This window comes from Pelodiscus sinensis, chromosome 32 (assembly GCF_052426305.1).
Source record: "Pelodiscus sinensis isolate ZL-2025 chromosome 32, ASM5242630v1, whole genome shotgun sequence".
Classification (NCBI taxonomy): domain Eukaryota; kingdom Metazoa; phylum Chordata; order Testudines; family Trionychidae; genus Pelodiscus; species Pelodiscus sinensis.
The window spans coordinates 2082308-2110016 of NC_143083.1; the positions used below are offsets into that span (position 1 = coordinate 2082308).

Sequence of the window (27709 nt, forward strand, 5' to 3'; positions counted from 1 at the left end):
AAATAGCTACGACGCTCCACACCTTCTGGCATCTGTGAGGAATTCCCATTCTTCTTGAGAAACCAATGCAGACCAACACAGTGACTCCAACCTACCGTGAAGAGGCTCTTCTTCTCTGGCGTGGATGGCTGCAGTCTCCTGTCCTCTGTCTGAGGGTCCTGGACTTTCTCAATCCCTGCTCCCAGCAGTTCATTCTTTAGCAAGGCTGAGTAAGCAAGGCCATCTGTTCAAATACACAAACCAGCGAATGAGCAGAGAGCTCTCCATCAGTGGTTCTCATCCAGAGGTACACAGTGGTCTTCCAGGGGCTACATCAACTCATCTGAATGGGCTGTGAAGACCAAGTTATCATATTCCCTGTGGCCCACTAGCTAAGGCAGCAAGCAAGATGCTTGCACGGCTGTTGCCCATGCTCTATTTGACTTCAGACTCAAATCAAAAGCTAGATAGAGAAACAAACGGTACAAAACACATCTACCTTTGCCATTGTCTGAGGTAGCATCCTTTGCTTTTCTGTTTTGACTTGGTGACTTTTCATTTTCCTAGAGGGGGGAAAATATATGCTAACACACACTCCAGTCACTGCAAAGAGCTCACCAAATTCACTTTTCTTCCCCCGCATACTAGTGGGAAATGCACCACCATCTTAAACAAGCTGCAACAATGCAGTCACAATGCACTTTAGGAGATCACAATCGTGATGCTGAGGCACCAAGTACAGATGCAGCAAAAGAGATGGCAAGCGGACAGTGAAGTAGTGCAATGGGTAGGGGAAGGGGAAGGCAATACTCGGCTAGTCCTCTGAAGTAGTTTTCCTGCCAAACAAACGTCTTTAACGCTGGGAAAACTCACCCTTCCTGCTAAGAAAGGTACCTATTGGGGGAAACACTCACATTTATCCTGTGGAAGTTAATGCTCCAGTTGGCCCCAGCTCTTGAGGGAATGAAACGGTCGCCATGTTTACTGGGGGAGGACATTGGAGAGTTGGAAGGTGTCAGTGTTCGTCTCATCTCAACTACCTGAAATTTTAAAAGTCACGTATGGAGAAACACTGCAAGAAGCAGGCAGGAAAAATGTTGGCTCACAGTGAGCTCTGAAAGGCAGACCCCAAGAATCTGTTTCATTAGGGCCAAATTAAGCTGGAATGACAGAACACACGCTTTGTCACCTTACAGGCCTAGTAAGCACTCCTTACACAGGTGCAATCCCCCCTGAGGAGTGCTAACAGGAGCACTGAGGGAAGCTCTCACTCCATATGCTCCGGCTCAACAGCGGAGATCAGCTGGTCTGAAATCAGGGCAGCTGGAGGCAGGGCACTATTTGTTTCGGAGATGGTTTCATGACTGGAATCCCTTTCCCTTTTGGTCTGAAAGGCCCAGATGTTAGCAATTCAGGCACTATCACCTCACGTAAGCATAGCTGTATTGTACCTACAGGAATCTCTCGCACCCAAATGATGTTACAGTTAGAATTGCAGGCACTCAGGCCTGTCTTTTTTCCTCTCCTTCCAGAGCACGAAGCCATTGATCACTGCCCTGAGAGTCCAGCAGGAAGATCCCTGTACCTTGCTCTTCCCTAAGCCTTTGGTTGAGTGTAATACCTGCTCTAAGTACACTGAGTGGCCACTCCTGCATATGAACAGGAGCCCTGGTTTGGAGTGGGGGCGTTCACAGTGAAAACAGCAGCTTTTATTAAGATAAGGTAAGTACTGCAATGCTTCCAAGCCCTTCTGGCATCCTATGGCAGCAAAGTCAAGGCTGCCGTGTTGTGTGGGAAAATGTCACCTTCATACTATCCCCTGGTTCTCTAGCATTTGTTAGTCTTCCATAGTGCTAAAGTTCTTGTGGTGGGGATGTAAAGGGACGTTCTCTTTATATTTCTTGATTTTGTTCGCGATATCGTGTGTAACCCAGCAGTGTCCCTTCAAGGTGCATTCAAGCATCAATTGTTATTTAAATTCAGCACTGAACCTAAATTAAGCAAGTAGAATCTCTGCAGGACTATAGCTATGTGTATATCTTAAAATCTTAGCCATGAGAAAAGATACTATGGAGTCTGTAGCAGATATTCACCAGAACCAACATTCTAATCCCCTGGTGGAAGGATTATTTCAGTAAAAAGCCATTTATGTGCAACATTTCAGCTTGTTCCAAGACTTGGTAAGATACAGAGATCAGAGATCTCAGTCTTTAGAATATTTACTCACTTTTCCCAAGGCAAAGAAAGCAAGAACAGTGAAATACTAATATAAAATGGATGCCATGGATTAGACCACGTCACAGGCTTGTAACATTTTGAAGGCCTCTTCAAGTAGAGACAAAGGGTGCAATTTGGAACCTGTCACAGCATACAAGGACTGTAAAACACTGGGAACCAGCTGGAGGACAAGTCTCCCAGAACAAGTGTCGTTTAAGGAAGCTATAGGCCTCCCTGTAAAACCCACCACAAGGACACACCGGGGACTGGAACTCAGTAGTGCCAACCCCAACTGTCCAATAGTCAAGAGATTGGTTTAAAAATCTGATAAAATTAAAATGTGTGGCTCTGGGTGCATCTGAGTCACATGATCAAGCTTTCTTCTCCAGAGATGAAGGTGTGAAACATTTTTTAAAACATGAACTAAGATTCATGTAATCACTTGTCTCTAGGATCAGGGACGTAAAATAATACATCAAATCATAAAACCACAGGTTTGGGAAACCTCAGGGGGTCACCAAGTCCAACCCCTTGCCCAAAGCAGGACCAACCCCAACTCAATTATCCCAACCAGGACTTTATCAAGCCAGGAATTAAAAACCTCTAGGGATGGAGATTCCACCCCCTATCTAAGAAACCCATTCCTGTGCTTCACTATCCTCCTAGGGAAATTGTTTTTCCTAATATCCAACCTAGACCTCCCCCACCACAACTTGAGACCATTGCTCTTTGTTCTGCCATCTGTCACTACTGAGAACAGCCTCTCTCCAGCCTCTTTGGAACCCTCTTTCAGGTAGTTGAAGGCTGCTCTCAAATCCCCCCTCACTCTTCTCTTCCTTAGACTAAGCAAACCCAAATCCCTCAGCCTTTCCTTGTAGGTCACATGCTCCAGCCCCCTCACCATTTTTGTTGCCTTCCACTGGATTCTCTCCAATGTGTCCACATCCTTTCTGTATCAAGGAGCCCAGAACTGGATGAAATACTCCAGATGTGGCCTCACCAGTGTCGAATACATGGGAACAATCACTTCCCTAGATCTGCTGGCAATGCAAGTCACAAGTCTCATAATAAAACTGCAAGAATTGGCAATATTGGGCCACGTAGCATAGCACAATGGTGATTCAGGGTGGCGTCAGCCTACAGTGCCCCTTGGGTCCAGCTGCTGAGCGCAACTCACAGCTGTCATTTCAGGCCCCAAACTTGGGACACACAAAAGCGGACCTTTGACTCCCTTCCACTGGAATGCGACGCTTGTACCATGCCTCTCCCAAAGGATTTCCAAAGAATTTACATGGCTTTTAAAGGGAAACCATGGCTCACCAATTAGAATTGTTTGAGTGGGTCAAACAAACATGTGGACAAATGTGATCCAGTAGATATAGTGGACCTGGAGTTTCAGAAAGCCTTTGACAAGGTTCCTCACTAGCGGCTCTTAAGCAAAGCAAGCAGTCTTGGGATAAGAGGGAAGTTCCTCTCATGGTTCTGTAAGATTAAAATATAGGAAACAGAAGACAGGAAAAAACAGTCACTTTTCATAGTGGACAGAGATAAAGAGGGGTCTCCCAAGGAGCCGTACAGAGATCAGTACTGTTCAACATACTCATAAATGATCTAGATTCTAGACAAAGGATAAATCAGGGAGGTGGCAAAGTTCGCAGATGATACAAAATTACTCAAGAAAATTAAGTCTAAAGCAGACTGTGAAGAATTACAAAAGGGATCTCACTGGGTGGCAGGGCAAGAAAATGGCAGAAGGAATTCAATGTTAATAAATGAGAAGTGAAAATATAATTCCACCTATATTACAGAATGCTGGGGTCTAAGTTAGCCATTACCATTCAGGAAAGATCCTACAGTAATCATTGATAGCTCTCTGAAAACATGTGTTCAGTTTGTAGCGGCACTCAAGAAAGCAAACAGAACGTTAGGAACCAATAGGAAAGGGACTGATAATATAGTGCCACTACATAAATCCATGGTATTCCCACACCTGAAATACTGAGTGTAGTTCTGGTTGGCCTACCTCAAAGATATAGAAGAACTGGAATCCATACAGAAAAGATCAATCAACGTGATTAAGGCTATGATGCAGCTTCCATACGAGGAAAGATTAAAAAGACTGGGTCTGTTCAGCTTAGAAAAGAGATGAGTAAGGAAAATAGGATAGAGGTCTATAGAATTATGAACGGGATGGGAAAAGTGAACAAGACAGTGTAATTTACCCCTTGACATAACTCAAGTCACCTGACAAAAAATGATCTTAAAACAGGTTAAAAAAAATGCGCTTCACACAACACACAGTTAACCTGTGGAACTCATTGCCAGCAGATGTTGTAAAGCCCAAAACCATAACTGGGTTCAAAAAAGAATTAGATGAGTTGGTGGAAGAATTCCATCAATGGCTATTAGCCAAGATGATCAGAGATGCAACTCCACATGCTATATGGCCTTATGGTTCAGACTGCCAGATCTGATGACTTGATGACTGGGAATAGATCACTTGATAATGGTCCAGTTTGGATTATTCCCTCTGAAGCATCTGGCCTTAGCCAGCATCAGGAGACAGGATACTGGGCTAGAGAGACTACTGGCCTGACCAAGTATGTCCATTATGATGTTCCTGGGATGTAATACACCACTGAAATGCTGGATGGTCTATGTGCCAAGTCCATCTATTGTTTACCCCCAGCATTCAGAAGATTTGCTAGCTTAAAAAGACCTGTGTGCTATTAAGTAGCTCATATAGGAAGCTAAAGGATAATAAAGCACCTTACAGCTCACAGAATAAAGTCCGTTCTTTACCGGGGGGGGGGGGGGGGGGGGGGGGGGGGGGGGGGGGGATGTGGGGAGGAAATGCCTGACAGTCTCCTGGGAGGATCATTAAGTAAATGTACAGACTTACACTAGGCATCGTGTTTTCATTCTGGATGTTGATCTGGCGTAGGAGACGTCTCTCATAATCCTGGTCCATGGTGGATAGGGGTGGCTGGGGAGTCTAACAGTACCAGAACTTTCTATTCATGAAGTCTAGCCCGTAATCAGTCTGCTGCAACAAAACAGGAAGAAAGTCAACAAATGGTGCATACTAACCTGCTGCCACCACATTTCATCTCTAGCCCATCACCCACATGAGACATAAATTAATTAAACCACACAACCATTATGAGAAGTACACAAATGTCATCCCGCTTCTACATAATCTGTGAAGGGAAGCACAGAGAGGCTGAGCGAGTGGCTGGATCACAAACAGAAACTAGAAGTCCAACTCTTAATCTTGAGCTATAAACACAAGTCCATTTTGCCTCTGTCACACACACATTATTCAGACTTTCAAATGGTAAAGCCTAGCACAAAATCAGTGCACTAGCGGGTTAGGAATATTACACCACACTATGACCCTCAAATCTATTTAAAATCTATAATTCTGGGTGGATGATGGGTCCTAGTCTCCACTTACAACTGGTATATGCTTAAAAATTAGATCGATCTAGTCACGTTGCTCAGTGCTATTAAAAATCTCACACCCTGCTTGGATAACTAGTATAGACCAGCTAGGTCAAAGGAATACTGTTGATCTAGCTACCTCAACCTTTTTGGCCCATGGACCACCTGGCTCAATGTAAACCTTTCCACAGACCACCAGTTGTTAATGGAAACTCACCATTAATTACATAATTACAACCGAGCCATTTTGCTAGCGCTGCAGCTAAGGAGAATGGTTTAATTTAAATTATTAAACAGCTAGATTTCACTTTCTCATGTTAGTTTATCAAACTTCATTTTAAATTAAGTATTAATTTATGCCCAACACAAAAGGTTTCAATGCTTTCTTGATTTATGGCAGGGGTGGGGAAACTTTTTTTGGGTCAAGGGTCACTGACCCACAGAAAACTCAGTTGGAGACCACAAGTGAGAAGCAAAAAAACCTGCTCCCCAAACCCCCGAACCTCACTGATGTGGACCCCAACTGAGATACCTCACTTCTCTGGTGCTGGAGCCCCATGGGATGAGGGGAAGGGACAGCGAGGACTGAGGTTCAGGGCTTCCCATAGGTCAGATTTACTTTTCTGGTAGATTTTATGGGGTGGAGACAAAAATGAGGGGTTCAAGTGTGTGGGACAGGGCTGCTAGTGGGATAAGGATGGGAGAGGGAGGTGGAAGGTAGAAGGGGGAAAGTTTGGGAGATCTGAGTGAGAGGAGGGTGCAGAAGGCAGCTGGGGGGATGGAGCAGGACCAAGGGAGAGTGAAATGTGTGGTACGGATGGATGGAACTCTCTGGTCTGGCACCCTTTGGACCTGAATGGTCCCAGATAAAGGATTTTTCTGGACCATGGAAGGTCATTTCAGGTCCCCTGCTGCAGCCCCTGCCACTGGGCTTTCTGGCTCCCCACTCCCTTGCGCCCCAGCTAAACAATGTGCCTGACTCCTGGCGCATCCGTCCCCCACAGCCTAGCTGAGGCATGCGCCGGTTCCCGGATGGATGTAATAGTATAGTTGATTAACCAATAAGCAAAAGCTTACAGGTTAGTGCTATAGACTACATGCATTTCCCTCTCCGCCTCTCCCTGCCAGTACATTTTTTAGCAGGCTGGCCAGGAGCCTGGCTCAGTCCTGGCTTGCAACAGGTCCAGAATCTACCCCTGCTGCGGCTCTGCATTTAAAGTCCATTAAGAGCCAGGGGGGCAGACAGCCCAGCTCAATTCTGGCTTGTGCCAGGTCTGGGAGCTCAGACCCCCAACTCCCAGACAGGGACTGCTGCCTCTCTCTCAGAAGCAGCAGCACAGGGTGACAGGAAGCTGGTCTGCGAGGGGGGCTGGTTTTTAAACTGGCTCCCCTCACAGACCAGCTCCCACCTGGCACCCCACACTGCTGCCTCTGCAACCGTGGCTGCTGGCCCTGCCCACGGGGACTATAGAAAAGTCGACTAACTGAAAATTTCATGAGGTTACTCGACTATTCAATTAACCGATATTTAACATCCCTAGTTCCCTGACACCCCTTACCCCCCGCAGCCCAGCTGAGGGACACACTGGTTCCCTGTCCTCCTCCCCCCATATAGCCCAGCTGAGGCTTCTAGCTGCATTCAGAGCCTCAAGGCTTCCCGGGACACTTCACTGCTGCACAGGGACATCAGGACAGGAGATCAAAAATTGGGACTGTGCTGGAAAATCCAGGACGGATGGGCAGTGTAGCTATAGTAGCCATGCCCAGACTATCTTTCAGTCATAAGAATAAGGATGATGTGATTTCAGAACAGATATTCATTCACATTTTGTTGGTACAATTTTAATAAAATGTGTCTCACAAAATTAAACATATTGAGGTACCTTATATTGCAAAATAGCATTATCTTTGAAGTTAGATTCTGTTTTATAGCTTCACAGCTACTTACAGAATTTATATCATTAGATGACAAGATCACACTTTATCACGTGTTTAAACAGAACTTCTTTGCTTTCAGACATGAGAAAGGACAGCTAAAGACTTCATCTGAAACACTTCTCTCCTATACTGCATAGTCATGCCAATGACTGGGAAATGTGCATGACAGCGGCTGGCTTAGTAGAAATGGATTTTACAGCTGTGGAGGGGCAACAGGTAGCATATATATTCCAATTTTATTGCCAGCCCACAGACTACATCAACAGGAAGGGATATTTCTTGATAGTGCTGCAGGCACTTGTGGATCACCATGGGCATTGCACAGACATCTACATGGAGTAGCCTGGAATATGTATGTTAAGGACTAGTCAACTATCCGATAAGCAAATGCTTATCCAATAGTCAGTTGACTCCCTTGCTGCCTCTGTTATACAGGCGAAGAGGGAGTACTTCAAAGGGGCAGCGCTGCACAGCTGAGCCGGGGACCAGCGGTGTGGCGCTACCCCTCTGAAATGCCAAGGCAATGTTCAAAGGGGCAATGCTGCCTGGGGCTCTGGGGCTCCCCAGCTGATCCCGGGCTCCGCAAGGCATTTCCGCGAAACTAAGGATCAGCTGGAGAGACCCCAGATGATCCTGGGTTCTGCTGAAATGCCGCATGGAGCCTGGGAGCAGCTGGAGAGTCCCCCGCTGACCCAGGGCTCCGCGTGACATTTCAAAGCGGCAGGGCAGCATGGAGCCCGGGGTCAGCGGGGGACTCTGAGTCCCCCACTGATCCCAGGCTCCACGAGGACACTTCCGCTATGAAATGCGCAACAGTCCCTGCTGGGGATTCTTGTACATTTCAAAGCTGGCCCACAGGCAGCCCGGAGTCTGCAGGACTTCCTGCTGGCCCCCAGCTGCACGCGGAGTTCCACATTCCTCCTCTGAAACGTACAAGAGCCCCAGCGGGAGCTCTTGTACATTTCAAAGAGGAAAGCAGAAGTTCCTATCGACTAGACGATGGAAATTCCATCAACTATTCGACTAATAAATTAACCGCTAGTTAACATCCTTAGCCTGGAAAGATGCATGACACACTCATTTTCAGGAACACTGGTTAGTACAGAAATCTGCAAGCAGAGAGACTTTCTTTCCAGGCCACACACTTACAGTGGGAGGGATGTGAAAATACTCATTGTGATCCTCAGAGATTCAGCTTACTCCTTGCAGCCCTGGCTTATGGAACCATACATGGGCACTGGGCAACAGTAAAAAGCATTTAACAGAGTGAACAGGTGCTGCATGGTGGTCGAATGCACCTTTGGGAGAGTGAAGGCAAGATGAAAGTGTCTGTATGGCAGGCTAGACTTGAGGACAATATTCCCATGGTTATCAGAGCTTGCTGCACTTTGAGTAATTTGTGTGAAAGGAGGAACTGTTTGCTCAGTGACGGAGCACTAAGGCACAGTGCTTGGCTGAAGAGTTTGAGCAGCCAGACATTAAAGCTGGTAGAGGAGCCCAAAGGGTTGCTGTTAATTTCAGAGAGGCTTTGATGATGCATTTTAATAAACCTCAGTTTCTTAAAGCACCTCCCCCCAACACAACATCTTGCTTTCAAAGCCTGCACCTGGGATCACAGTGATTGATCTGTGAGATTACTGAGCAGTAAATAAAAGAGTTGAACCATTATAACAGTGTGCCTTTATTCATCAGGAAAACAGTGCACTGAAAAGCAATAAAATACCCCCAGGGCTGGTAAGGGAGGTACTGGCAAAGGATTACAACTCACAAATGTGATTAGGTCCAAGCATCATAATCAAAGTTGGGAGGGGGTGAAGTGCCTGGGAAAATGACAACTCCCAGAGAGGAAAAAGGAATGTGAGGACATGGGGGGCGGAGTTTGCTGTATTCAGCATTTGTATTGATTGAAAACACTTCATGAATCAAACCTTCCCTGCTTTTCCTAAGGTAATTGCCTTATCTGTTGCAACTTCTCCAAGGCAAGGTGCAGAGGGGCTGCTAAGGTCTCTATTCAGCATAATGTACAAAAATGAGCCTGTTAGCACCGAGTCATATATTGTACCATTTCACTGACAGACTCCTTTCCCATTCACTTTCCTGCTGATCTTTGCAAGGAACACATCTCGCCTGGTGCCAACATTGGTACTGTTTTGGTGCCAGGCCAAGGCCAAGGCCACGCTTTTTATCCATGGTGTTTAGTTGTGTGTATATGGGGGGGGGGAGGGGGAGGTAGGAGGGCACGCAGCACCGTGGAGCCGGTGCTGGGTAGGGGGGCTGGCTTTTAATCTGGCTCCCACCAGCACCAGCTCCTACTCCCCCCTTGCTGCCTCTGGGTGGGGGAAGGGGTGAGGGAAATGCATATAATCAACAACATTAACCAATAACCTAGGCTAATACAGACAACAGAAATTCCAGACAGGGCTAAAAAAATTCTCTTTGGAGGAACATAGTTTAAATTATGCCACTCTTCTCCACAGGCAAGTAACACCCCGACATCTTCCTGCTCAGAGTAAGCAAGGAGACCAGAGCACAGCTTCTCCAGGCTTGTGGCTTTTACCTTGCTCCATTTATGTTCCGCTTTGGTTCCTATGGAGCGATTGATGAACGGTACAGGCTAGTGTCCCACAATAGAGGAGGGGACAAAAGCTATACTGCCATGGAATCTGAGGCAGAAATTTTACAAGTACCTCTCTAAAAGTTCTGATCGCCTCCCTCTGCAAGATTCCACTGAGATCACAGCAAACAAATGTTCTGCTCAGCCATATGGATTAGCTATGCAGGACTCACAAAACACAACCAGCTCCCCACTTTTCCATGCCCTCAGCCCTTGCACTCCACAAGGCACAGCCACTTACCCTGTGTCTCATCTCCTGCTCCACAGAAAACAGTTGCTCAGACTGGCTACACCAATCCGCAGTGGAGTGTTTCTGGCAGCCAGGAACGGTTTTTGACAACTCCAGTGGGAGACCTTGATCCTCATCCTACTCATGTACTATTTTGTCCCCTGGGTTAAATCCTCCATGGAAGGCACAGACGCAGTGCAAAGTATCCACAGGGCTCTTGGCAGGGAAGGTGCAAGGATAGCGACTAGCTCTTCAAAAAATGGCAAGTCTTTGGTGAAGCACTGGAGCACCAGTTCGCTCCAAGGCGCTTAGGATAGGTTTGTCTCCATTCTTTAATCTTCATTCTGCACTGCAGCATGCCCCCTTTTCACACAAAGTGTCATAGAATCATAGAACCATAGAGCTGGAAGAGACCTCAGAAGGTCATCAAGTCCAGCCCCCTGCTCTAGGCAGGACCAATCCCAACTAAATCAACCCAGCTAAGGCTTTGTCAAGCCGAGACTTAAACACCTCTAGGGATGGAGACTCCACTACTTCCCTAGGGAACCCATTCCAGTGCTTCACCACTCTCCTAGTGAAATAGTTTTTCCTAATATCCAACCTGGACCTCTCCCACCACAACTTGAGACCATTGTCTCTTGTTCTGTCATCTGTCACTACTGAGAACAGCCTCTCTCCAACCTCTTTGGAACCTCCCTTCAGGAAGTTGAAGGCTGCTATCAAATCCCCCTTCACTCTTCGCTTCTGTAGACTAAACGGACCCAAGTCCCCCAGCCTCTCCTCATAGGTCATATGCTCCAGCCCCCTAATCATTTTGGATGCCCTACGCTGGACCCTCTCCAATGCGTCCACATCCTTTTTGTAGTGGGGGGCCCAGAACTGGACACAGTACTCCAGATGTGGCCTCACCAGAGCCGAATAAAGGGGAATAATGACATCTCTGGATCTGCTGGCAATGCTCCTCTTAATGCAGCCTAATATGCCATTAGCCTTCTTGGCTACAAGGGCCCCCTGTTGACTCATATCCAGCTTCTCATCCACTGTAACCCCCCCAGGCCCTTTTCTTCAGAACTACTACTTAGCTGGTTGGTTCCCGGCCTGTAACAATGCTTGGGATTCTTCCATCTCAAGTGCAGGACTCTGCACTTGTCCTTGTTGAACCTTAACAGATTTCTTGTGGCCCAATCCTCCAATTTGTCTAAGGCACTCTAAACCCTATCTCTGCCCTCACGCGTATCTACCTCTCCCCCTAGCTTAGTGTCATCTGCAAACTTGCTGAGGGTGCAATCCATCCCCTCATCCAGGTCATTGATAAAGATATTGAACAAAACTGTTCCTAGAACCGAACCTTGGGGCACTCCGCTAGAAACCGACCACCATCCTGATATCGAGCTGTTGATCACTACCCGCTGGGCCCAGCCTTCTAGCCAGCTTTCTATCCATTTATCAAATCCACATTCCCTTAACTTGCTGGCAAGAATATTGTGGGAGACCGTATCAAAAGCCTTGCTAAAGACAAAGTACAGGCAGTCCCCGGGTTACGTACAAGATAGGGACTGTAGGTTTGTTCTTAAGTTGAATTTGTATGTAAGTCGGAACTGGTACATATTGTAGGGGAAACTCTAGCCAAACATTACTCCAGAGCTCAGTTTTATTCTCCCACACCTCACTTCCCTCAGTCCTTTATTCTCAAGCTGAGGTGTCTGCTGAGAAAAGCCACTCCATGTCTCCCTGGTCTGCTGGAGGGGGGGGCGCTAGCTTCGCGTCTCCCTGGTCTGCTGGGGATAAGCAGCTAGTGCGGGTTTGCCTCACCCCGTTTGTAAGTAGGGATCCGATGTAAGTCAGATCCATGTAACCCGGGGACTGCCTGTATATCACATCCACTGACTTTCCCACGTCCACAGAGGGAAACTCATCATAGAAGCTAATCAGATTGGTCAGGCACGACTTTCCCTTTGTGAATCCATGCTAACTATTCCTAATCACTTTCCTCTCTTCCAAGTGCCTCAAAATGGATTCCTTAAGGATCCCTTCCATGATTTTTCCAGGAACTGAGGTAAGACTGACCGGCCTATAGTTCCCTGGATTGTCCTTCTTCCCTTTTTTGAAGATGGGCACTACATTTGCCTTTTTCCAATCATCCAGGATTTCTCCCCACCTCCATGACTTTTTAAAGATAATGGCCAAAGGCTCCTCAATGACATTTGCCAACTCCCTCAGTACCCTTGGATGCATTAAGTCCGGGCCCACGGATTTGTGTACGTTTAGCTTTTCTAAATAGTTCCTAACCTGTTCTTTTCCCACCAAGGGCTGTCCATCTTCATCCCATCTTGCATCGCTTAGCGCATTAGTCCGGGAGCCCACCTTGTCCGTGAATACAGAGGCAAAGAAAGCATTGAGTACTTCAGCTTTTCCCACATCATCTGTCACTATGTTGCCTCCTTCAACCAGTAGGGACCACACACCCTCTCTGATCACCTTCTTCTTAACATGCCTGTAGAAGCCTTTCTTGTTATCCTTCACATCCTTAGCCGGTCACAATTCCATTTGCGCTTTCGCTTTCCTGATAACTCCCCGGCATTCTCGAGCTATACATTTAAACCCCTCCCTGGTCATTTGTCCAAGTTTCCACTTTCTGTAAGCTTCCTTTTTGTGCTTAAGTTCACCAAGGATTTCCCCTATAAGCCAATCTAGTCTCCTACCATGTTTGCCTCTCTTGCTACACATCGGGATAGTTTCTTTCTGTGCCTTCAATAAGGCTTCTTTAAAATACTGACAGCTGTCCTGGACTCCTTTCCCCTTCATGTCAGCATCCCTGGGGATTCTACCCATCAAATCTCTAAGGGAGTCAAAACTGCTTTTTTGAAGTCCAAGGTGTGTATTTTACTACTCTCTTTTCTTCCTTTGGTCAGGATCCTGAAATCTACCATCTCCTGATCACTGCTTCCCAGGTTGTCACCTACCTCCACTTCCCCTATTAGTTCCTCCCTGTTTGTGAGCAGAAGGGCAAGCTGTGCATGGCCCCATGTCAGATCCTTCAGCACTTGTACCAAGAAGTTATCCCCAACATTCTCCAAAAACTTCCTGGATTGCCTGTGTACTGCCGTATAGGTTTCCCAACAGATGTCTGGGTGATTAATGTCCCCTACGAGAACCAGGGCCTGCAACCTGGAAGCTTCTCTCAGTTGTCCGAAGAAAGCCTCAGCTACCTCATCCACCTGATTCGATGGCCTGCAGCAGACACCAACCACAACATCACTGCTGTTGTTTGCTCCTTTAAACTTAACCCATAGACTCTCAAAAGGTTTTTCTCCCTCTTTATACTGGAGTTCAGAGCAATCATAGTGCTCTCTTACATACAGTGCAACTCCTCCTCCTTTTCTCCCCTGCCTGTTCTTCCTGAACAGTTTATACCCTTCCATGACAGCGCTCCAGTCATACGAGTCATTCCACCAAGTCTCTGTTATCCCAATTAAATCATATTTCTTGGACTGGGCCAGGGCCTCCAGTTCTTCCTGTTTGTTGCCCAGGCTTCTCGCATTAGTGTACAAACACTTCAGGTAACCAGTTGATCACCCTATCTTCTCCATTCGAATCAGGGGTCCCCCTTTGTTGCTCATTCCTCTTTGCATTTCTTCCCGGTATCCGACTTTCCCACTCCCCTCAGGTTTTGGTCACCGTCCCCCAACAAACCTAGTTTAAAGCCCTCCTCTCTAAGTTTGCAAGCCTGCCCGCAAAGATGCTCCTTCCTCTCATGGTTAGGTGGATCCCATCTCTTCCTAACAATCCTTGTGCCCGGAACAGAGTCCCATGGTTGAAGAAACCAAAGCCCTCTCTGCGACACCATCTGCACAACCACGCATTTACTTCCTCAATTAGACGATCCTTGCCCAGTACTTTCCCTTCAACAGGGAGGATGGACGAGAACACCACTTGAGCTCCAAATTCTTGGATCCTTCTTCCCAGCGCTACATAATCCGCAGTAACCCACTCAAGGTCATTTGTGGCCGTATCGTTAGTTCCCACATGGAAAAGCAGGAAGGGGTAGCGATCCGAAGGTTTGATCAATTTGGTAAGCCTTTCAGTCACATCCTGAATGCGAGCTCCCGGTAAGCAGCACACCTCTCGAGATTCCGGGTCCGGACAGCAGATGGATGGCTCAGTCCCTCTTAGGAGGGAGTCCCCAACCACCACCACCCATCGTTTTCTTTTGGGGGTGGTGGCCGTGGAACCCCCATCCCTAGGACTACGCATCCCATGCCTTCCAGTAGATGGTGTCCTCTTCCGTTTTCTTCCTTGTGAGGTCCCTTCCAAAACATTCAGCACTGCAGAGCCTGTGGAGAGAGCCTGAAAGCGATTGCTTACCTCTATAGCATTGGGGGATTCCTGTGCTGGCCTTTTTCCCCTTCTAGAAGTTACAGGCTACCAGTTCTCTTCCTGGTCTCTTACTGCCCTCTCTGCTTCTTTCGCCTGCCGTGCTTGAAGGATTAAATGCTGCCTTCCATGGAGGAAGTCTTCATCCTCTCTGATCGAGCGTAGGGTCAACACTTAGGCCTCCAGTCCTCTAATTTTTTCTTCCAAAATGGCGATCAGCTTGCACTTAGTGCAGATGAAATCCGTTCTTTCTTCTGGGAGGAAGACAAACATGGCACACTCCGTGCAGGTGTCCCAGTTCCTATGGATCACTCACATCTGGGACTGAACAGACTCCTCTCCCCATACACTGATCAGATCTAACAGCTCCAACAGTTCAAATGGGGGAACATTTGGCGTGATGGCCGGATATGGGCATCTCTGAAGATGCCATGAGACCACTGCATGCTGAGCCAGCACGTGGGGAACGGGATGCCCAGGTGTTCAGGGATATACATGTCATGAGGCTTGCAAGGAGACAGGCAAAGTAGCTGGTCATCTGGCTGCAGGGCAGGAATCAAACTGCTGATCAGAGGGGCTGATTGGGAACTGTGGACAAGTGCGAGTGATGAGGAAGAACACCAGGTGGAGGAGGAAAGGGCGACCCCTGCTGTAGGGGCAGGATTCCCCTGCTATTTCCCCAGGACTCCCAGAGGTTCTGGCCCCTTGTCTCTTCCACCCATGGCATTTGGGGGTGGTCATGTGCCCCCTCAGCTCCTCCCTCATGCATCATCCCTGATTGTGGGCCACTTCTCCCAGATCAGAATCAGTGACAACATGGCTCCATTTGTCTACACTGGATGTTTATAAACACCACAAGGAGGAGAAAAGAAAAGAAAAAAAGGTTCGTGTCACTAGAAGTTTTGTCTTCAAAATAGTCATTTGTCATGACAAAAGTTCTGCTGCAGTTCTTGACAAAAGACACTTTTCCCTCAAGAAAATTTGCCAGTGTAGATAAAGCCTCAGGTTGAAACTCACCAAAGCAAAAACTGGAAACCAGGGATGTGAAAGGTTAACCGGATGCAGCTGGCATGTACCAGGCTCAGGCTGCTCTGGCCAGGCTGGAGCAGCCCCTGCAGGGTGGGGGGCCTTCCGCCTGACCACAGTGGGCAGGGTTTGAGCAGTCCCCCTTCTTAAACATAATGTTTAACTGGTTAATTGATTAACTGATTAACTAATGGAAATGGGATTTTACATCCCTACTGGAAACCCCAACATTTTACTGCTACTGAAATACAAACATTTGACTAGGATAGCTGTTTTTAGAAAGCCTTTGCAGAAGATTTCTTTGGAAATATATTACCCACATTCTAGGACACTGCTTACTTGAAATCTAGTCACTTTAAAAATAATTCAGAGCTGTTCCAGGTACCATGTCTGCCTTGAGTTCCACTGCACATTGTGTAATTTTATCATTACATTTTCCAGTAAAAAATTTCTCCAATGAGATTCTTGGACAGAAGCACATAGAAGAAGCAGCCTGACTGCCTGCATCTGACAACACTGAGTTTATATCTCTTCTGCATAGATGGATGTTACATTAACCTTTCCTTTACTGTAATCTTCAGCGTTACTTGTACCAAAAGGAGATTTTAAAAGCTGCATTTCTCATTGCTCTATATTAACATTGTCCCTTTAATCTTACTTTTGGTTTAGTATGTTCAAAAGATTTTATAACCCCTTTACTCTAGTCTCAAAACCAGAATTTCAGGAAAAACATCGCACTACCTAGTAGGAAAAAATGGGACTAACATCTGTTTGTGCAGCAATACAACTATAAGGGAAAACCAGCACAAGATATCTCCACCTACTTGTAATCATGCTACTGAAGCTGTTGAGCATTTTAATTCAAATCATTGGTAACACACAAGATTTGTCAGTTTTATAGCAAGTTAAATATAAAAAGTAAATTTAAGTTTGTAAGACCTGGGACTCAGTGAAGAAGTTTCCAAACTGAAGGTTGTGACAACAGTAGCTCAGTCATATTTCATATCCTGTACATTTTACGATACACTTTCATAACAAAAAGAGTAGACTTACCACATTTAAAAAGGAAGGGAGAAGAGAAAAATGCTGCACCAGGGTAAAAAATGCTCATGGTGTTTGTTCAGCTATATAATTTTCCAGCTTGTGTAAGCTTAAAATTGAAACTGTAACATTATTTTAAGACCAAATGTTTGAATTTAATTACTGGTGTCTAGAATTTTTTTAATTACAAAGAGAAACAATAAATAGAGGAAGATTGCAGGTTGGTCAACAGACTTTGCCAGACCCTGGATAAGGTGATAGAAATGTAGCCGTGTTAGTCTGGTGTAGCTGAAACAAAATACAGGACTATGCAGCACTTTAAAGACTAACAAGATGGTTTATTAGATGATGAGCTTTCGTGGGCCAGACCCACTTCCTCAGATCCTGGATAAGGTGTGTGTGGGGGGGGGGGGGGAGAATTGGATGGCAAGGGTGGGACTAGCCTCCCCCAGCCTGCCCTTCATCACTTCTTGGTACATGCCGCCCACAGCTCCAGTGGCAATATAAAGGGCTGCTGCTGTTTCTGCTGTAGTGGTGGCGACCTGGAGCTCCAGACCCTTTTAAATCATTGTCCCCTGTTTCTCCCTGTCCCCCCATGGGAGGGCCGGCCACAGAGGTTCTATTGTAAATAGAACAGCATCCAAATAAATGCAACTATTTTGTCAACTAGTTAAACTGGTATCAACGTTCTCTCTCCTGATCTAAAAAAACCAAGATTCTAAAAAAGATCATAATTCAATTTCTTTCACTATAGAATATTATTCCATATTTTGTCTTGCTGAACACAGTTACATTGAAATTAGTCAGATTTTAATTCAAAGAAGAGCCTTTTCAAATAGTTGAAGTTATCTATTTTTGCTTTTGCTTTTTTGCAACAATAGAAAAAAGTTAGAATAATGCCACCAGTAAATTCAATTCTTATTTTTCATATACACAGCTGGTCAGCCTTGGAACTAGGGATGTAAAAGTTTAGCTGGTTAACACATCAAGTGATGCTTATCGGATAATCTCCTGTTTTAATTGGTTACACGGTTAATGTTTTTAGAAGTTTTAACATCCCTACTTGGTTAATAGTTGCTTAATTAGTACCAATCTAACCCACTGAATATATGCACAACATGCACTGTTCTTCAGTTTATAGTTTTATAGCTTCAAGAGAAACATTTTTACAGTTTACATGCTGAGAATTTTTATAGTAAAACCAAGTTGAAAAAAATCTACTCAAGAACAGAAGAGCTGCTCTGAGCTTGGACTAATGTGCTTCACGATAGCTTAATAGTATAAATAGTAAGAAATACAAAATATCATCTGAAGCTCTTAAAGAGCTTTCCAGCAAAATAAGATTCCCAAATTTTACTGAGAGGAAAACTGAGTAGGAAAGCGGTTAAGTGATTTACTTAATGTCACACAAAGCAAGGTTCAACTCGTTAATAATCATGTATTTGTGTAAATGTGTAATCACTGAATTTTTAGCGGTTACACATTTACATCTGGGGGGCAGGTGGGAACTGGTGCTTTGCGGGGAGCCAACAAAGCCAGTTTCCTGTGTGTAACAGCTCCCACCTCTCCCCTTGCCCCCGCCCTGATAACAGAGACAGCAGCAAGGGAGGCAGGCAGTTCCCTGGGAGCCAGTACACAAAAGCCAGCTTCCTGCCTATTCCGGCTCCCACCTGCCTCCAACCCCCGACTCCTGCGCTGCAATGTGGGCAAGGGGCAGGCAGGAGCTGGTGCTCACATGGGGAACCAGCTTAAAAGCTGGTTACATGTTTACTTAAATGCATTTAAACATCCCTACTGCATACCCCGGGCTTCAGCATAAATTAATTGATTCACAACAGCACATTGGAAGAGAGAAGTAGTAACAAGCTTCAGCCACAAGTGACATCAGCTAACACCCTGAATGCCTCACAACCAGCACACAACAGAGACAGCTCTTATGGCCATGGACACAAGCAATATTTCTGTGCCCACAGTGCTGGACTTCTCTGTAGCCTGACACACTGTATCAAAATATAGTGAGTGGATACAAAGTTTTATCAGAAGCCAATTTGCAAACATGGTCCATGGAAATAACGCAGGTATCTGCAGGGTTCTACCCACAATCCATACCCCCTCCTTCTCCTCTTACTGAGATAGCGAGATGCCATGGGCTCAACTGTCCATGGTACGCAGATGACATTCAGCTGCCCATCTCATTTGCAACTGGTGAAATAACCACTACTGAAACATCGTTGTGCCTACAAGTCAGCTCTGCAATGCACTCAGCAAAGAGCAAAGCAATGCTGCTCTGAAAGGGGAAACACCTTGAAGAATTACCCAAGTGTCTCCACCTTTTGTTAAAGTCTCTCAGTCCCCATTCAAAGTAGGGATGTGAAAGTAACTATTTACACTGTTCACTGGGCTCATCAGTTAACCTGCACGGTTACACACAGAGCTCCCCCCCCCACCCATTACAGAGACAGCAGTGCAGGCAGCAGCTGCTTGTACCTTGTGTGCAACCATTGACATTTTCAGCAGTTACACAATTAAACACATTTTAACATCCCTAATTCAAAATGGCATAGAGCCTCAGGGTCCTGCTTGATTCCTCACTAACCTCAGCTAAGTAGCATAGTAGGTAAAAATCCCTACCCCATCTCCAGCTTGGCAGGAAATGTCGTTCCTTAGCCAGAGACAAGAAATTGGCCACAGAGATCCACACATCAGTCTGCTCCACTCTAGAATTCATAATTCACTGCATTTGAAGCTGAATTTGAAATCAGAACATATGATCCTGCTGGCAATCTCTTCTACACACAGCCCATACTCAAGTACTTCCACAGCCTCCCAGTCAGCTTTGATAAATGATTTTTAACATCCCTAACTTGTGTAAACACGTAACCACTGAAATTTTTAGCAGTTACGTGTTTACACACAGGGGGGCAGGTGATAGCTAGTGTTCACAAGGTGCCAGCTTCTAAGCTGGCTCCACATGAGTACCAGCTCCCGCCTTCTCACCCCATGCTACTGCCTCTGTGGGAGCAGGGCTGGAGGGGAGGGTAAAAGGGGGAAAACAGGCAGCTCTGTGGGTGCCAGCTTCCAGTGTGTACCAGCTCCTGCTTGCTCTCCCCGCTATGCTGCTGCCTCTGTGAGAGGCAGCAAGGGAGTGGGGGTTTGCATGTAACCATTACAATTAACTGATGAGCCCAGGCTTATCATGTACGTACATGGATACACACCAACATCCCTAGGTTCGATGCCAGTTTAAGCCTTGGTTACTAATTTTCAAAGCAATTATTAGAATCACATACTGAACACTGTCTATGAACCAGAGATAGATGTGTTTCTCTGGGACAATGCAGGTCACAGGGAGGAGGAAGTTGTGTGAGAACTGGGGAGGCAGGATTCTCAATCAAGACGATGTGACTATGGACTAGGGATGTGAATCAGTTACCCAGTAAGCATTAATCTTACCAGCATGCTTATCTGGTAATCAGTTAACCAGAGGGCCCAGCTGGCGAGTGCAGCCCCACATCCACCCATAACAGCCACAAGAAAGGTTATTTTCCACGACAGGTGTAGCAGGGACATGTTGTGAATGACTAACTGTGGAGCCATGAGCCTTGTGAAAACCAGGTTCCAGTCCCAGGGAGAAAAGGCTGGCATATGTGAGGGTACAACTTGTCTAGACCTTTAATGAAGCAGCTTACTAATGGGTTGGTGTAGATCCATTTCCCTCGTGCCCCCTGGTGAAAGGCAGAAATGGCCACCAGGTGAACCAGACTAAATATGTGGCCAGACCCTGTCACCTTAGATCCAACAGATAATCCAGAGGACAGTGACTGGAGCTTGTAGTGGAGGAATCCCCTTCTGTGGGGACCAAATAGAAAAGTGCTTCCACTTGGGGTGCATCTACACTGAACCATAGGTTAAAGTAAGATGTGCAATTTGAGCTACGCAAATTGTGTATCTTATTTAGATGTTATTTCAAACTAGCTTATTTCGAAATCTGGCACGGTCTACAAAGCATTTCTTTTTAAATAGATCGCTGTTCCAAAACATCCCTTACTCCTCGTGGAATGAGGTTTACAGGGACGTTGGAATAGCGAGCCCATTATATTTTGAAATAACAGGTGTGCTCAAAAGACACTGAATAGCTATTTTGGGATACCTCTGTTGCTGCAGTGTAGACGTAGCCTTGGACAGATAAGTAAACCTTGTGGAAGGTTTCCTACTGCCCAGTAGCACTTCGTGAACTGATTCAGAGCATCAGCATTCAGCCCAGATCAGCCAGGGAGTTTCCAAGCCATGAGGTGGAGAGACTCCAGATTGAGGTGACACAGCTAACCTTGGTCCTGGGTGATGAGATCCGGAAACAGGGAAAGAGTTATGGAAGAACAGAACAGAGTATGCCTAGAACCCAGTGGTCTGACATAATTTGGGCCCAGGCACAGGAGGAACGGGATAAGCGGTTCACAAAGGGAAGCTGAACCAGGGAACGGACTGGAATTGTGTCTTGGGTGCACTTTCAAAACCCCAATTTGGGACTGGTCCTTATGGAGGACCTGGTTCCTTGGCCTAAGAAGGATCTAGAGCCCATCCTTCTGCATGGGGAGGTGGCGTGAATGGTTTCCTCTGCAGGCCAGGGATATGAATGCCTAAGGATTTGAGGGTCACCCTGGAATCCTTCAGGCATGTAACCTGGATTCGGTCTGTACAGAAAAAGGCCAGCCCCATTGAAAGGAAGGCCCTGTAGAGTGTTCTGGACCTTTGGTGGGAGGCCTGACACCTGCAACAAGGATCTTATGGTGGTGGCCATCATGTGGGTAGCAAAATCCACTGAATCTAAAGCCACTTGGAAGGAAGCACGGGCAACCACTTTTCCCCTTATCTGCAATGGCTGCAAATTCTTGCCAAAAGTCCGAAGGGAGCAACTCCATAAACTTGTCCAGGGATGATCATGAATTATGAGCACCACCTCTTGGTTAGTGATGCAAAGTTGGAGACCCCCTACTGCATAGACCTTGCAGCCAAAAAGGTCTAGCTTTTTTGGCTCCCTGGCTTTTGGAGTGGGTTCCAATTGTCCTTGATTTCCCTGCGGTTGGCTGCTTCCACCACCACAGTCCCTGGCAGTGTTGAGTAAAGAGGTGTTCCTGCCCCCAGTGTGGCACAAAGTATCTATGTTCTATCCCTTTTGCCCTGCCATTGAGTTGGCCATGGTGCAGTGCTGTGACTGCTGCAAGGACCTTGAGTGATGCACTGTAGATGTAAGACTCTAGAGTACTCTGAAGAAGACCAGGGTGGCACCATGGTCAACGATGACAGGGAGCAATGTTGTAAGAATTGCTGACTCGGCATGATCAGCTTGCCCCTATGCCAAGCTATGGGAGGCTTCGGTGCTGGCATGAAGTCAATGCTACTGAAGTTACATGGGTCTCTCTCCCCAGGAGCTGTAAATGGAGCCAGCATTGCCCCTGCAGACAGTGCTGTGGCTTATGTCTGAGTGCTGTACCGGAGCTTTGAGGGGCAGGGTCTGGGAACTCAGTCAGCTCTATCTGATCCGTGGCCACTTCAAAAGGGACCAGCTCTGCCACCCCAGAGCCAGAGGACATGGAGTCCATCCATACCAGACTCAATGGGCAGCCAGAGTAAACAGGAGTGCCACGGTACAGCAGACTTAAGAGTATCCCGACTGTAGACACATTCCCTCAGCATGCCGAGATGAAGAGCAGCCCCTCTCTGCCCTCCTCTTCTTGTAAGGAACTAGAGACTGGGATCCGTGCCACATCCTAGCACTGGGTCTCAGTGTCTGGGAAGGCCAATGCTCTCTAACATGGTCCCTCTGTGGTGTTGAGGGGTCCCAGACTGAGGCTAGTGCATTGTGCACAGAGGTGCTGTTTGCGGGCAAAGTGCTGCTTTCATGAGAAGGAGCCTTAAATGAGTGTTCCTCATAATCTTAGTACAAGGCGTAAAGCCACTACAGATCTTACACTTCAGATTGGTGACTTTCTCCCAAGCACTTTAAGAAGGCATGAGGGACAACTACATGGCATAGGCTTTGAGCACTTATTACCAGGCTTAAAGCCCTGGGACCAAGATATGCCCTGCTCCAGAGAAAGGAGGAGTGGGGATGATCCCCACAGACTAATTAGGTAAGAAGTTACAAGAACTATATAAACAACGAGGAGTCCTGTGACACCTTATAGACTAACAGATTTATTGGAGCATATGCTTTCGTGGGCAAAGACCCACTTCGTCAGATGCATGTCTCTGCCCAAGAAAGCTTATGCGCCAATAAATCTGTTAGTCCATAAGGTGCCACAGGACTTCTCATTGTTTATGCAGATTCAGGCTAACACTTCTATTCCTCTGATACTTGTCACCAAGAACTATAGATACACTCAAAGACCTCTAGAAAAGGTGCCTTCAGAATGCAAGGACCAAGACACTCCAACCGTCACAGGCTGTAAGAAGGAACTAAAGGTGAGGAAGGTTGGCAAGGGTCTATATGTGCTGCCACAGAGGCACCACTCTAAGGGACTCTCCTGCCAGCCCAACAGGTACCACTAAGGGAAAGTCTTCAGACAATCATGCATGCGGTGTACACACAGCTAAGTGGAATGGACATGAGCAATCACTCAAAGCAGCTACAGATTGAGCCTTTTACATTTAAGTTGCTTGTACAGCCTACGGGCTGATGACACCGTACTGTTACCTTCTGATGGCTGTTGAGTGGTTCATGGATATATGTCAGCTGGGGACTACCCCAGATAAGAACATAAGAATGGCCATACTGGGTCAGACCAAAGGTCCATCTAGCCCAGTATCCTGTCTGCCGACAGTGGCCAATGCCAGGTGCCCCAGAGGGGGTGGACCGAAGACAATGATCAAACAATTTGTCTCCTGCCATCTCTCTCCAGCCTCTGAGAAACAGAGGTCAGGGGCACCATTCCTTACCCCTGGCTAATAGCCTTTTATGGACCTAACCTCCATTAATTTATCTAGCTCTTTTTTAAACTTTGTTATAGTCCTAGCCTTCACAGACTCCTCTGGCAAGGAGTTCTACAGGTTGACTGTGCACTATGTGAAGAAGAACTTTCTTTTATTAGTCTGAAACCTGCTACCCATTAATTTCATTTGGTGTCCTCTAGTTCTTATATTATGGGGAAAGTAAATAACCCTCTCCACACCACTCATGATTTTATATACCTGTATCATATCCCCCCTCAGTTTTCTCTTTTCTAAACTGAAAAGTCCCAGTCTCTTTAGCCTCTCCTCATATGGTACCTGTTTCATACCCCTAATAATTTTAGTTGCTCTTTTCTAAACCTTTTCTAATGCCAAAATATCTTTTTTGAGGTGAAGAGACCACATCTGTACGCAATATTCAAGATGTGGGCGTAATATAGTTTTATATAGGGGCAGTAAGATATTTTTCATCTTATTTTCGATCCCTTTTTTAAATAATTCCTAGCATCCTATTTCCTTTTCAACTGCCGCTGCACACTGCATGGACGTTTTCATAGAACTATCCAAAGTGTTCACCTAATAAACACTACTATCACAATTACCACAGCTGTTAGCAGTTTTGTCAATGAAACTAAGAACTGAAGAGACCAAAGAAACTGAATTACCCTTTCACTTCTGAGGCTTTCCAAGTCAGGTTGACATACATTGGCTTAGTAGGGAAGCCTCAAATAGAATTTTATCAGCTTTGTTTCAGTTTACATGTATGTATATTACATTTTATTGCCTTAGAAACTAGGGATGTTAGATTTAGTTTAATCATCTAATTGTCTAGTCAATGGATTTTCCATCAACTAGTCGATAAGTAGAGGAGCCACAGTGGGGTTAGCGACCAGCCCAGCTCTGATAAAGGCAGCAAGGGGTGGTGGGGGTGGGGGGAGAAGAGACTAGTTGACTAGTCGCTTTCATCCCTATTAGAAACATGGATGCACCATACATCTCTTCAAGGATTCATGTGGATTCTTGAAGTACATTTTAAGATCAGTTCTTCTGAATAATGGGTATGATTAAAATAGAAAAGTGAGGAACAGAAGACCCATGCATGCAGTCAAGCAAATCGAACACTAGGGCTGTGTCTAGACTGGCCAGTTTTTCCTGGAAAATCCGCCGTTTTTCCTGAAAAACTTGCCAGCTGTCTACAATGGCCGCTTGAATTTCCGCAAAAGCACTGACTTCCTACTGTAAGAAATCAGTGCTTCTTGCGGAAATACTATGCTGCTCCCGTTCGGGCAAAAGTCCTTCTGCGCAAAAATTTTGTGCAAAAGGGCCAGTGTAGACAGCTCAGATTTGTTTTCCGCAAAAAAGCCCCGATTGCGAAAATGGCGATCGGAGCTTTTTTTGCGGAAAAGCGTGTCTAGATTGGCACGGACGCTTTTCTGCAAAAAGTGCTTTTGCGGAAAAGCATCCGTGCCAATCTAGACGCTCTTTTCCTAAAATGATTTTAACGCAAAACTTTTCCGTTAAAAGCATTTCCAGAAAATCATGCCAATCTAGATGCAGCCTAGGTGTGCTGCCGTTCTTATGGAGACTAATAAATATTCCAGCATGGCAATTTTTCAATTGTTTTAAAGCAAGATTAATTTTAAGCCTATCTTATATGGTGCTGACTTGATATTCTGGAGAAAATTCCTCTATTTCTCTGTACAATTGATTCAGTAGAAGCAGCAATCTTGGTCTTTCTGCTGAGATAGCCAACTAAACTGACAGTCAGCACCAAATGTGTTGATATTTTTGTACATTGTTGTGCTGATACTAGGGACATTGGTCACACCAGCACTTGGACTCATTCATTTCACAAAAGATGCTGAACATGCAAGATAGCAATTTTTGGGTCCCAGGCTCAATATAGAAGGAACCATGTTTGAAAATAGTGTTAACACACTAGTCAAAATCAGCCTCTTCTTAAATTGGTTTGACTGCTAGTGACAACAAACCACTTGCCAAAAAACACTTTCAAAAGCAGTTGATGGGTATGGAAAACAAGCACAGGTTAAAGAAAGCCTTCAGGTGCAATGTTATAGCCAAAAGTCTTGTGGATTGCCTAAAGAGATGAGAACTTCCACGGTCCCTTTTAATTCTTAAATTAGTACTTTGGGAGTAGTTTGAGAGCCCTGCATTAGCTCTGTTGGAGCAGATTTGTGTAAAGCCACCCTGAACAGAGGTCCTATGCGCATCTACCAGCCAGTGTCCAGAGTCAGCTCCAAGCTTGGCCACTTAAAAGAAAATTGGGGGACCCCTTACATCATGCTTGCTGGGGCCCCTCTCATTTCATCCCATATTCCATGGGAGCCCTAAGCCCCCCCAGGCTGAACCATTTTTTAAGTAGGGAAAGGAGCTAAACTGGACCTAAACACCCTTTGCAGCCCACAGATCAGAGCCCCCTGTATCCACCACCCCCCCCCCAGGCCAGAGCCCCCCAACCCCTTGGAAAAGGGCCCCAAACTCCTCCACCCCCACAAGACCAGAGCCTCCATCCCTGGAAAGGGGCCTGGGAACCCTCCCCACGCACCCCAGACAAGAGCCCCCCAGCCCCTGGAAAAGGGGCTCTAGACCCCTCTACCCCCCCCCAGACCAGAGCCCCCCACCCCCTGGAAAGGGGCCCTAGACCCCTCTGCCCCCCCCAGACCAGAGCCCCCCACCCCCTGGAAAGGGGCCCTAGACCCCTCTGCCCCCCCCAGACCAGAGCCCCCAACCCCTGGAAAGGGGCCCTAGACCCCCCTGCCCCCCAGACCAGAGCCCCCCAACCCCTGGAAAGGGGCCCTAGACCCCCCTACCCCCCAGACCAGAGCCCCCAACCCCTGGAAAGGGGCCCTAGACCCCCCTGCCCCCCAGACCAGAGCCCCCCAGCCCCTGGAAAGGGGCCCTAGACCCCCCTGCCCCCCCAGACCAGAGCCCCCCAGCCCCTGGAAAGGGGCCCTAGACCCCTCTGCCCCCCCAGACCAGAGCCCCCCAGCCCCTGGAAAGGGGCCCTAGACCCCTCTGCCCCCCCCCCCAGACCAGAGCCCCCCAGCCCCTGGAAAGGGGCCCTAGACCCCTCTGCCCCCCCTCACCAGAGCCCCCCAGCCCCTGGAAAGGGGCCCTAGACCCCCCTGCCCCCCCAGACCAGAGCCCCCCACCCCCTGGAAAGGGGCCCTAGACCCCCCTGCCCCCCCAGACCAGAGCCCCCCAGCCCCTGGAAAGGGGCCCTAGACCCCCCTGCCCCCCCAGACCAGAGCCCCCCGGCCGAGCTCCCGCCGCACGCAGCCCCTCACCGACCCGGCCAGCCCGGCTCCTGCTCCGCCTCCTCCTGTCACTCTCCGCCGGCCTCAGCCCTCAGCGCTCCCCAATATGGCGGCCGCTCCTGCCCTGCCCCTGCGCTGCCCGCGGCTCCGCCCCCTCCCCGCGCGGTGCATCACGGGAGCGCCTGCCCTCGCTCCGTTCGAATCAATACAGGAAGGAGGCGATGCGCTCGTTGCCCATAGCAACCCCTGAGGCCTAGCGGGCCCGGCTGAGGCAGGGCCTCCATTTAAAGTCCGGGGATGAGAGGTGGGAGGGGGAAGTTTAGGGAGTTTGGCGTTCAGGGCGGGGGCCTCGACACGATTTGGGGGCTGGCAGGGATGGGGGGGTGGCCCATTGAGAGCTATTATGCATTTTGTCATGGTTGCCATGGTGCTGTTGCTACAGCAACCACGAGACGGCGGTGACGTAATGCGGCGCCTAGTGACATCATGTGGCAGTCATGATGTCAGAGCTCCTGGTGGGCCTGATGTATAAAAGCAGAGCCCAGGGCTTGTGTAGATGCTCTCTTCTGAAAGAGTTCTTGCTCAAGAAGCGGCCAGTGTAGACGTAGCCGTTACCTGTGG

General features: G+C 47.2%; 1 protein-coding gene and 1 long non-coding RNA gene across 6 annotated transcripts in view; one reads left to right on the forward strand and one right to left on the reverse strand.

Moving 5' to 3' along the window:
* The window catches only part of FZR1 (fizzy and cell division cycle 20 related 1), a 41736-nt gene extending 14455 nt beyond the window's left edge, over positions 1–27281 (reverse strand). The window contains exons 1-6 of one of the 5 annotated variants that reach the window (XM_075903281.2): positions 27123–27267; positions 21013–21196; positions 5099–5239; positions 894–1019; positions 479–542; positions 96–223 (exon numbers count right to left, since the gene is read on the reverse strand). In XM_075903281.2, coding sequence (XP_075759396.2) covers positions 96–223; positions 479–542; positions 894–1019; positions 5099–5167 — 387 coding nt within the window. In that variant the 5' untranslated portion in view covers positions 5168–5239; positions 21013–21196; positions 27123–27267. Of the gene's footprint in view, positions 1–95; positions 224–478; positions 543–893; positions 1020–3516; positions 3679–5098; positions 5243–21012; positions 21197–27122 lie in introns of those variants that run through there. The other 4 variants (XM_075903279.2, XM_075903278.2, XM_075903280.2 and 1 more) reach the window with 4 other exon arrangements.
* On the forward strand, positions 757–2351 carry LOC142819050 (uncharacterized). The gene is made up of 3 exons (XR_012896739.1): positions 757–869; positions 1512–1701; positions 2217–2351. It is a non-coding gene; the product is annotated as an uncharacterized LOC142819050 (long non-coding RNA).
* Positions 27282–27709: the final 428 nt, after the last annotated feature.